At 30.8% G+C, this 12,737-nt stretch overlaps 1 protein-coding gene across 1 annotated transcript in view; it reads left to right on the top strand.

Moving 5' to 3' along the window:
* Positions 1-12,737, top strand: part of LOC145327698 (uncharacterized) — a 45,432-nt gene that overhangs the window by 7,818 nt on the left and 24,877 nt on the right. The window contains exons 4-6 of the mRNA XM_080171257.1: positions 6,747-6,836; positions 8,023-8,151; positions 9,736-9,852. Coding sequence (XP_080027383.1) covers positions 6,747-6,836; positions 8,023-8,151; positions 9,736-9,852 — 336 coding nt within the window. The remainder of the gene's footprint in view (positions 1-6,746; positions 6,837-8,022; positions 8,152-9,735; positions 9,853-12,737) is intronic.

Genomic DNA, 12,737 nt, shown 5'->3' on the forward strand with positions numbered 1-12,737 from the left:
AACTTATTTACTTTTATTCACTTGATCGTGACTTTTTTAATGGATTTTCCCGGTGTATTCAAAGGGAAACTCTTTCATTTAAATTTAATCAAATACAATTTATCAATTGTAATTGATAATTAAAACATTCTAACTATTTTCTTACACTTTCTTTCTTTTTTCCTGTCTAAAATACCCAGGAAGGGAGATGACATTGAGAAATTTATTACACTAGTCCACTTTTTTTATAATACATTTTTAAAAGCGAAGCTTTTCTATAATTAGGGTCGGTCCGTCCGTCCGTAACGGATAGCTTTTTTCGTTAATTTAGGCATGTTAGAATTGTCCTATCAATTTCAAATTTTGCATGGGGATTCCTTTAGCAGTTAGGTACGATTTAGAAAGCGTAGCAACTCTATAATCATTACCAAAATGTCCGTACGTTCATTTTAAACATGATGATCTTTTTACTTTTTTAACATCAAATTTTTATGTGATCTAATTATCCGATTGATTTGATTTTTGGTATATTGATTCCTGGGACAACAAAGTATAATGTAATAAACAAAGCAACTCTATAATCAAGTCCTAAAAATGTAAGTATGTCCATAAACATTATCCTGTATCAAGCAGTTTTTTAACAAATTTACTCACAACTTTGCTTTGACTCTTATACATTTATATTAGGATTATTCAATTCTGAAACTATACAAGTGTTAACGTCCGTTTGTCCTACCGTTTCAGTGCTTCGCTTTTATGGATGTTGTCATCCTTGTTTTCATATATATTTTGAAGAAGCGTACCTTAACCCTCCCAAGAGAAATCTCCCCAAGACATAAAATTCCCACCATCCAAATTATTTTTCATCATTTTTCCTTTGAAACTAAAATTTAAGGTGGTGAATCAAACTCCCCCCCTCCCTAACTCTAAAGTGTCCTTAGTTTAGGTGGGTAACCGTTAGTTTAAGATAAAGTATTTTTCCTTTTATGTTAAACATAATTATAAACTGCAGAGCCTCTCTTTAACCGCTTTTCCCTGGTTATTAAATATAGGCAACATATCATGATAAGTTCTAGAAATCTTAAGTCCATGTCACAAAGGAATCTATAGGTTTTTTTTTTAAAAATATATGCAACTTTGCACTGGGGAACCCCCCTTCCCCTTCTAAATATTGGCCTGCTATTATTTAAAAAGAAAATTAGTATAGCCTATTTGTTAATCTATAAGGATAAGATCTCATAACTATATATTTGATTTAAAAGTTTAGTCGTAATCCTATTGTATAAAATAGTAAGTTTTATTGTCTCAAGCTTAATATCTCAATTACTTCTGAAGCGATTGGGTTTTCTATTTAGGTTTGCTTCTTATTGGTCACGGGATGGTTTTAAACTATTTTTATAGTCATGTTTTGCCCATACATATACAAAGCCCTTAGATGGTAGGGGCATAACCACAAATACTATAAAATAGTAATTCAAGAAATTTAAGGTCTTACTTGATTTTTAACCTAGGCTGTTTGAATTATGACAAATTGACGACCACAGAATTATTATTTCCCATGGGTTTGGGTGCCCTACCTAGTTTTAGTGGTCATCATTTACATGATTATATATTTAATTAATTAATACATTTTTTTTAACTTTGAATTTTCCCATTAATTCATCCATATCAACAAAAACATATGGCCGGTTAAGAAATTAAGTTTTAATTAATTAATTAGATTTAAATACAGTATTCTAATAAAAAAAATAATTAAGCCATCTAAAGCTTTACTTATAGGAATCATTATCATGTATACTAAAGATTCTTAATATTTAGGGACGCTTTACCCTAACGGCAAAAAAATCCTAAATTTGTATATCAAATATAATAAAAAAAACTGGGAGGTAGGTTTTATTCTTTAAAAGTGTCTCTGAAAAAAAATATTGATTAGCCACAATTTACTCTGATTTCAATCTTTAATTTTCATTCATATGTTTTAAAGCATATAATTAAATAAATAACTTGGCTACGGGTGAGGAAAAATTAAATTCAATTAAACTGATAACAATGGAAGGAAGAAGCTATTATAACTATCATTTACTTAGATTTTTTATTAGGGCAGCTCTTCTTTAACTCTGCAACAATTTAATAAATTCTCATATTGCAAAAATGTTTCCTTTTTTGAAAACATGGATAGGGCAATGTACAAATAAAATAACCCGCTAAATTTAATGTAAACATTTAGCCTTTGGTAGCTGATAAATTTTAGTGAGGAGAAAGGGTTGTAACTAAGGTTTAGTTTAATCATAACTATACTTTTCTGTTAATTTATAAAGGAAGGAATTTATCTTTTATAATATTATATCAAACCTTAATAATTGGAAGGACAATCCAAGAAATAGCCTAAAACCATCACCGGACCAGTAAATATATTCCCTGAAAAGTAGAGCAAAATTGGTTTCGACGTGTAATATAGATCACTTGAATTTGGTTTAACCAGTTCTACTTTTATTATAATACTAGAAGCCTTTAAGGGGCACTTAAGGAAGGAGGGGAAAAGCCGACCTCATCCCATTTTAGATTTGAGTTTAAAAAGAGTAAAAAATATTTTTAGGTGTAGACACCCTTTCCAAAAATAGTTTTAAATCTTCAAAGGACCTATAAGAAGCTTCACTGCAAAGGAGAAAAATATCGGTTCAGCAGTTAGCGAGATCCTTCGGGACAGACAAAAAACGCTTACTACTTTATGTAATAGAATTTGCAAGAGATTCTATATATGGATAGGTAAATCCTTGTCTACTTTATTGCCTAAAAAATTATGCTGACCATTGAAATAAAACCTAAGGCTGGTTTTTGATGGATAATTTTTAGAGATAAAACAGACCAAATGACTTCCCTTTCAAAAAGATTTAGACTAATAAACGTATTTTTTAGCTTTATTAACATTTTTAAAAGAAAGGTATAAGCTAAGCACAGATTATAATATATTTTAAATGCATTTAGGGCTTTTTTATTCGAAGGGATAGAGGGAAGGGCAGAAAAAAAGCCCAAACCCTTATTTAAAAATAAAATAAATCCTAAAACTATCCTTAGACCTATATGAAGCTTCCCTGCTATGGAGAACCCAATAGGTTTAGTAGTTATCGAAATATTAAGATTTGAAACGTTTTTTGTACATTGGATGTCTTGAATATGACAAGTGTGTAAGGTCAAAAAAACAAAACGTTGTATTAATCAAATTGATGAAAATCACTGAAAAATTGTCCATGTTCTTGAAGAAACGGGAAGAAGACCAATTTTTTTCATTCCCACCAAGTTTCAACAAATTATTAATTAAACCGTCACTTTTTTGGAACATAAAACATCAATGATGACCAAAACATAAAAAAGTGAAAATTGGTATTTTTTAGAGTACCTACTCTAGTGTGTGTCTGTATGTTCGACAGAGTATAGTAACAATAATCTTGGTTGATTGGTTTAAACTAGCAGTGTCCAAACTTTTCAACTTCCTATAAATAAGTAAATTCTTACATATTGGCTATATTCTATATATGACGGACGGTTCAGGGAGGAAGTGCACATTCAGACCCCAAATTCTTATAATAACGTTTTCTTATTCGTTGGCTCAACAACCTTGGAGACTTTTATTTATTTCTGATTGGTTGGATCATTTAGTTGAGTGTCCAAACTTTTCAACAACTAATTGTAATCTACAGAAGGGGAAGTTTTGTGTATCATCATAAGGGATGTACATCCATTTATCAGACATTTGTCTTATCCCTTTAGATCTCTGCGGACGGTTGCTCAAGCTAAAAAACGTGCGGAAATCATATTATATAATAGCTGCTCTGCCTAATAATGAGTATGAGTGTAATTATTATTATTATGAGTAATAATTAGACCTATTTTACGAGACATTGATTGTGAACGACCACGACTTAATAGTATGGCAACAGTTTTTTTGCAGTGGTGTTTTTACAATAACTCGAAAATAAATATTAGCAATTAGATTAAATAGCAGTACTTTTTAGATAAAAGTTTACACACTTTGATTTAGAAAGAGATGAATTCTATTTATTGTCCACAGATTTTAAATGCTTACAAACTTATGAAAGATCTTTTCTTTTGTAAAATGTCTCTGTGTGTAAAGAGAAGGTTCTCCTTTACAGTTAAGCTTCTCATAGGTCCAGAGAAGGTTGTTAACTATATAGGGGGTAGGGTACTTTTACCATTCCAAAAGAAACCACTCCTAAAAAAAATCTCCCCCCCAAAAATAAAAAATATAAAAAAAATTGAAATTGGTGGTACAATATTTTTAAATTAAATTAAAATGAAACTTATTCTTTTTTAAATAAAATTTAAACCAAAAGGTTAATTTCACCTTAACAAAATTTATCAAAAATTTACTAATTAATTTTCTTTATCAGTTTAGTGTGTAAATAAATGTATTTTTGGTTTATTTGTTTATTTTATCCCGGCCCCCTGGGGAGACCATGTAACTTCTTCAAATATTATTAAAGGCGTTGAGATAATTCTTGTTATAAGAAACTTAATCTTTAAATTTATAATTAAGTTTAGCTATATTTAGAAAATCACTTTATAATGGGACTTTTGAATCTATATTACTATAGGGTTTCAATTTAATAGGAAGATTTAATCTATTCTCATAATCACTATTTTAAAAAGCTTCGCAAATAATGATCATTGTTCAATATTAATATTAAAATTTACATAACTAGCTATTTCTTTGAAAACAGAAATTAGTTGTTTTGTTGATGTATAAAATGATTTACTGGTGGAAGTAGCATGACTAATATGAAAGCACGTCCAACCAATTTCAGACCAAATTTTCTCTGGAAGTTGTTCTGGGTTAGATACATGAATGGATCTAATAAGTAATGATAATGTTGTAATTCTTGAAAACCAACGCTAGTAGCGCAGCTACTGTGGCTGATGCTTTTTAAAACAGTTCATGTTGGACTATTTTCTCCTCTCCTTTTTCTTGAATTATGGAAAATGTATGTTATTAATAATAAATTCTTATGACGGTGTTGCTTCATAAGACCTACACTCATAAGACCTACGCTCATATACCTACACTCATTTACCTAATTATTATAAGTCCTACATTCATAAGACCTAATGTTACATAAGACCTACACTCATGAGACGTAATATGACATAAGACCTACACTCAAAAAGTCCAGGCCTTTTGAAGCAACACCCTTATGACTCGATTTTCACTTGGGACAAAAATAATATAAATATCATTAAATCATAAAAGTACAAATTTTCAGAAAATGTCTTCATTTAAATTTATTTCTTCATTTTGAAAATTATATTATTGAAGATCTTTATAGAAATAATTTTGATGATGTATGATCAATGCGCTCAAGGCTCCCAATTCACCGAGAACCAACCATGAACCCAACTGTGGAAGTTGTTCTTGGCTCACTAGGGGGTTAAGAACTTCGTAGTATTAGAGAAATCTTCACTGCTTTCTTTCTAGGGAGGAAGGGGACATTGGACTTTAAAACACAGTGGTACCCAAAGTTTTGTCTCCACGTTATCTTATTTATAAGCTCAAAAACTTTGGGAACTTTTATTTGATTTTGATTGGTTGGTTCAAAACAAGTACGTAGTATCACAACTCAAAATACAAATTTTTAATCTACAACAGTATAATTTTGTGTATTATCATTGGTTATGAATATAAATTTTAGTCCATTTTTATCCCTAAAATCTCTGTTTCTTTTCAGGGGTGAGGATAAAAATTAGATTTATGCCTGATGTGCATGTCCCAAAATATCTTATAAACGACTTATGTCGAAGGGAATGTATAAAATGAAAATTAAAAATTCCACAATTTTCGTTTTTCCGTATATTTGTATTTAAAAATGTGTTTCTCTTGTTACCGTCGGGACCTTATTCGCTATGCTTGACCCTTACTTAACCTAAACTAACTTAGATAAGCAAAAAAATACATTTGAACGTATTATTTCATTTTATATTTGTTTATTGAGTATTTCTAACATAAGCTTTTATTGAAAGAACTTTTTCTCACATTAATGTAATGATTCACTGAATTTAAATATTTACATTTTTAATTATTCAATTCAATTTTATTGATTTTTACGAGTATATTAGGTATATTTACAGTTAAAGTCGTTGTGAAAGGTTTTATTAACGTTCTAAAGCTCGGCATCTGCGCGTCAGCCGCATTTTATTCTCAGGGAAATAAACCTTTTAAAATTTAAGATTCTAAAAAAAATTTTTGGAAGTTTAAACCTGACCCAGAAATGACAATTCCTCCTTTTTAAAATTTTTAAAGAGGATAAGTCGTGGCTAGTTGGAAAGTTTTGACACTACTATTTTAATACAAACCAAACATAATCCTTGGAAAAGTTGTTATTACTACTTAGTATTTTATGATGCTGACATAAAATTACAATCTAACCCCTTTAGAGATCTTTAGTGACATAAAATAGCGGACAGACAAAAATTCAACCACTTTATTTATTAAATGTTTTGAACGAAGTTGCAAAAAAAGATTATTTCTTGCAAATCACTTTACACTTATTTGTAAAAGAATAAAATTTCTAAAAATAACAAGAAAGTGTTCCATTTGATTTCAAAGTTCGTCAAAATTACAAAAGGAATTTATGCCGACAAAAATCAGTGCACGGTTTCAACCAATACAATATGGCTGGGTTTTTCTCTAACTGTTTGTTACACCTATTGGATGATTTAGAGAGTATGCCTCCAATTTATATCTATTATTTTAGATGTCGCGCCAGCCCAGACTGTCCCGCCTTTCTGTTGGACTATGACAAAGGAGCATGCTTCAAGATTGAAACAAACACTGAAGATAACAGGCAGGCTTAACCATTTATGCTGGATTTATTGAATTATTACTTTGTCCCCCTAATAGTATAAAATTGGAGTAGGGGGACAAAGAGTCTCAAAAAATCATAAAAATAAGGGACTATCCATCACTTTTTTATGGGTTTTCTTTGTTACTTTTCCTCTCATTTCACTTATTTTTATGACGTCACATGGCTGATTTTTGGGACACTTTGTCTCCCTACGATTTTATTATAATGTTTGACTGCATTTTTTTTGCAAATTAAGCAAATTTTTGCAAGTCAAAACATTATCATTGGAATTGCTATTTTGTTTTTATGCTTCAGCAGCTAAAACCCTTTAACAATTATTTGTACATTTCACGTTAGACCCATTATTTAAATAGTGTGTACTGTGCACAATTGGAATTGTATTAGCCAAATATCCAATAAAACTGCTGTCATAAAAAAAATTGGCGGTTCCCGCATGTTTATGGGGGCATTGGTTAGACATAGGAAAAAAACCACCCTTATTTTTAATTAATGAGGACATGAGTTTAATGCTCAATTTGCACTCTAAAGGAAAGCAACAAAAAATTATACGACATTTAAAGTCATTTTTAAAAGCGAAGCTTTTCTATAATTAGGATTGGTCCGTCCGTACGTCCGTCCGTCCGTCCGTACGTCCGTAACGGATAGCTTTTTCCGTTAATTTAGGCATGTTAGAATTGTCCTATCGATTTCAAATTTTGCATGGGGATTCCTTTAGTAATTAGGTACGATTTAGAAAGCGTAGCAACTCTATAATTATTACCAAAATGTCCGTACGTCCATTTTAAACATGTTGATTTTTTTACTTTTTTAACAACAAATTTTTATGTGATCTAATCATCGGATTGATCTGATTTTTGGTATATTGATTCCTGGGACAACAAAGTATAATGTATTAAGCGAAGCAACTCTATAATCAAGTCCTAAAAATGTAAGTATGTTCATAAAAATTTTACTGTATCAAGCAGTTTTTCAACAAATTTACTTACAATTTTGCTTTGACTCTTATAAATTTATATTATGATAAGTTCTAACACTGTACAAGTGTTAATGTCCGTTTGTCCTACCGTTTCAGTGCTTCGCTTTTATGGATGTTGTCATCCTTGTTTATATATACATACATATGTTACAAAATTAAAAGCATACATTAAACTGAAATTTGCTACAGAGAACTGTTGATCCCTGCGAAGAGCCGAGCCAATTATTTTGAGAAGGTTTGTCTGCAGGCTCCAGCTTGTGAGAAGGCATGGATCTATGAGAGAGTTCCGGGATATGAACTTGAGGGATATGATGACAGGTACTAATAATATTCAACAATTACTTAAATTCCTTAAATTTTCTAGCTTGGTCAAGCTGGCATGATTCTCTTTCATTTCAATGGTTTAAGTCGGTCTACTTTATGAAATGAAGAACACATAACCAAAATGCTTCTATTTCCTTAAATTCATTGATATTCGATATTATCTCTGACAATCTCCCTCCCTATGTTTTCGTGAATGTCTTTGGCCGTCTTCTTCCTACCTCTTCACTATTCGTTGACATCTCTGACTGCCTACTTATCTATCTAACTCCTTGTTTATATCTCTGAGTGTCTCTTTATCTCTCTATCTATTAGTTGATATATCTGACACTGTCTCTTTATCTCTGTATCTATTCGTTGATATATCTGACACTGTCTCTCTTCCTCTCTATGTGTTCATTGGTGTCTCTGTCACTGTCTCTCTACCTCTATCTATTCGTTGATATCTTTGTCGCTGTCTCTCTACCTCTATCTATTCGTTGATATCTTTGTCACTGTCTCTCTACCTGTCTATGTGTTCGTTGATATCTTTGTCACTGTCTCTCTACCTGTCTATGTGTTCGTTAATATCTTTGTCACTGTCTCTCTACCTCTCTATATATTCGTTGATATCTTTGTCACTGTCTCTCTACCTGTAGATGTGTTCGTTGATTTATTTATCACTTTGATACCTTTGACTCTCTCTCTCTCTCTCTACCTCTCTCTATCTAGCCATCTTTCTATCCCTATCTCTCCCTTTCTCTATCTATCCTTGTGGATATCCCTATCTGGTTTTTACATCTCTCTACCTCTCTATCGATTCGTTAATATCTCTGACTGTCTCTATATCTTTCTCCTTTCTAAAAGCGAAGCTTTTCTATAATTAGGGTCGGTCCGTCTGTCCGTGCGTCTGTAACGGATAGCTCTTTTCGTTAATTTAGGCATGTTAGAATTGTCCTATCGATTTCAAACTTTGCATGGTTATTCCTGTAGTAGTTAGGTACGATTTAGAAAGCGTAGCACAACAAATTTGTATGTGATAAAATCGTCCGATTGTATTGATTTACTGATTCCTAAGACAACAAAGTACATTGTTATAAGCAAAGCATCTCTATAATCAAGTCCTAAAAACGTAAGTATGTCCTTAAACATTATCCTGTATTTTTGCAGTTTTTCAACAAATTTAATTAAAATTCGGCATTTATACATTTATGTAATGATTATTCAGTTCTGACACACTTCAAGTATAAATGTTCGTTAGTATTGCCGTCCAAGAGCTTCGCTTTTATGGATGTTGGTCATCCTTGTTCTAATTCTATTTCTATTCATTTTATTTTTATACCTCTCTTTTTATTCGTTGATATCTCTGACTCAATATCGCCATTTATATCTTTGACAATCTCTTTATGTTTTATATATCTATCTCCTGGCTGTCTCTCTATTTCTAAATATCTCTCTACCTCTATATTCGTTGAAATCACAATCTGTGTCTCTTTCTAAATATCTATCTTTCGTTAGATATCTATACTTTTGTCTTATTCGTCAATTAAGTACTTTTTTGTTTATTTTCCTAAATAATTCATCAAATTTATTTTACTACAGGATTGTCGGCAATATCGCATCTAGAAAAAGATGTCAAGAATTGTGTCTGCTAGAAACAGAATTCCAGTGCAGAAGTGCAGAATATGTGTATACAACTAGACAGTGTAAACTATCTAGGTAAGTGTAGAAACATAATTCTAGTGTAGAAGTATAGAATATGTGTATACAACTAGACAGTGTAAACTATCTAGGTAAGTGTAGAAACACAATTCTAGTGTAGAAGTATAGAATATGTGTATACAACTAGACAGTGTAAACTATCAAGGTAAGTGTAGAAACATAATTCTGGTGTAGAAATATAAAATATGTGTATACAACTAGACAGTGTAAACTATCTAGGTAAGTGTAGAAACATAATTCTAGTGTAGAAGTATAGAATATGTGTATACAACTAGACAGTGTAAACTATCTAGGTAAGTGTAGAAACATAATTCTAGTGTAGAAGTATAGAATATGTATATACAACTAGACAGTGTAAACTAGTCTAGGTAAGTGTAGAAACACAATTCTAGTGTAGAAGTATAGAATATGTGTATACAACAAGACAGTGTAAACTATCAAGGTAAGTGTAGAAACATAATTCTGGTGTAGAAATATAGAATATGTGTATACAACTAGACAGTGTAAACTATCTAGGTAAGTGTAGAAACATAATTCTGGTGTAGAAATATAGAATATGTGTATACAACTAGACAGTGTAAACTATCTAGGTAAGTGTAGAAACATAATTCTAGTGTAGAAATATAGAATATGTGTATAAACTAGACAGTGTAAACTATCTAGGTAAGTGTAGAAATATAATACCAGTTTAGAAGTATAGAATATGTGTATACAACTAGACAGTGTAAACTATCTAAGTAAGTGTAGAAACATAATTCTAGTGTAGAAGTATAGAATATGTGTATACAACTAGACAGTGTAAACTATCTAGGTAAGTGTAGAAACACAATTCTAGTGTAGAAGTATAGAATATTTGTATACAACTAGACAGTGTAAACTATCTAAGTAAGTGTAGAAACATAATTCAAGTGTAGAAGTATAGAATATGTGTATACAACTAGACAGTGTAAACTATCTAAGTAAGTGTAGAAACATAATTCTAGTGTATAGAAGTATAGAATATGTGTATAAACTAGACAGTGTAAACTATCTAGGTAAGTGTAGAAACACAATTCTAGTGTAGAAGTATAGAATATGTGTATACAACTAGACAGTGTAAACTATCTAGGTAAGTGTAGAAACATAATTCTGGTGTAGAAATATAGAATATGTGTATACAACTAGACAGTGTAAACTATCTAGGTAAGTGTAGAAACATAGTTCTAGTGTAGAAGTATAGGATATGGGTATACAACTAGACAGTGTAAACTTTCTAGGTAAGTGAAGAAAAATAATTTAAGTATAGAATACGTGTAGATAAAAGAGTAAGGAGGAAAAGAGAAAGACAGAGAGAGAGATAAAGAAAGTAGAACAAGGATGACAACATCCATAAAAGCGAAGCACTGAAACGGTAGGACAAACGGACATTAACACTAATATAGTGTCAGAACTAAATAATCAGAATATAAATGTATAAGAGTTGAAGCAAAATTTTATGCAAATTTGTTGAAAAACTGCTTTATACAGGATAATATTTATGGACATACTTACATTTTTAGGACTTGATTATAGAGTTGCTTCGCTTACAACATCATACTTTGTTGTCCCAGGAATCAATATACCAAAAATCAGATCAATCGGATGATTAGATCACATAAAAATTTGTTGTTAAAAAAGTAAAAAAATCAACATGTTTAAAATGGACGTACGGACATTTTGGTAGTGATTATAGAGTTGCTACGCTTTCTAAATCGTACCTAACTACTAAAGGAATCACCATGCAAAATTTTAAATCGTTAGGACAATTCTAACATGCCTAAATTAACGAAAAAAGCTATCCGTTACAGACGGACGGACGGACGTACGGACGGACCGACCCTAATTATAGAAAAGCTTCGCTTTTAAAAAGAGAAAGAAAGGAAAGAGATAAAGGAGAAAAAGAGAGAGACAGACAGAGAGAGAGTTAGTAAAAGAGTGAGATAGAGAGAGAAAGAAAAGAGAAAAAGATAAAGAGAGAGAGAAAGAAAAGATATTGACAATACTAAACAATGGAAGTTTATCTTTTGATCTAAAGATATTTTTATTCATGGTTATACAGTTTTACTTTTATCTCACAGGAAAATCAAAGAAACGCGTCATAACAAAACTGCAAAAAAATAATTACAAAATTAGCTAATTCTAATATATGTATAAGCAAAAAAATCAAAGTTTCTTGCCTTCATTGGTAATTAATAGGAAATAATTTACCAAAATTTATGTTTTTTTCTATCTATAAGTTTATCTTTTTAGCGCTTTTTATTAATAAATGCTCCCATTAAAAAAAAAAATTTACACATTTTTACTGTTTCGCATAATTTAAAAAAGGATATCCTCTGAAAAGATTGAAAATATTGTGAAACAAAAGCCAATTTAAGTTTATTAATCATTATAGAGTAAAAAATAAAGAAAAATTTAAAGAAAATTGAGTAACCTTATTTTAAATTCTTCATTTCCATGGTTTAATTTTGATTCAATAATTAATATACTTTGTCATAGCTTTTAATAGTGTTTATTTAAATTAAATTACATGTAGATATAATTTGGAGCACAGCTATTCTATGTCTACTTTTGTTATTATCCTTAAGGATGTCATTTTTAGAGGAACGTGGCTAGAGCTCTGTTTACTGAAGACTTTCAGAGGTCGACTAATTATGTCAACACCCCCCCATAAAGAAAGAAATTGGGACGAACTTTCTCTTTTAATTTTCCAACCCTTCACGGCTTACCCCCTTCCCCCCCCCCTGTAAACGCCACGACATGTGTATATCTTAACGTGGACAAAATTATTCTTGTTTTTCTCAATTATTAAAAGCTTAAAAGCCTGAATCATGTTTCACTAATAAGCCTTTAGCAATTTTGTTTTT

Source organism: Acartia tonsa, chromosome 1 (genome assembly GCF_053477335.1).
Source record: "Acartia tonsa isolate MP-2025a chromosome 1, ASM5347733v1, whole genome shotgun sequence".
In the NCBI taxonomy this organism is placed as follows: Eukaryota; Metazoa; Arthropoda; class Copepoda; order Calanoida; family Acartiidae; genus Acartia; species Acartia tonsa.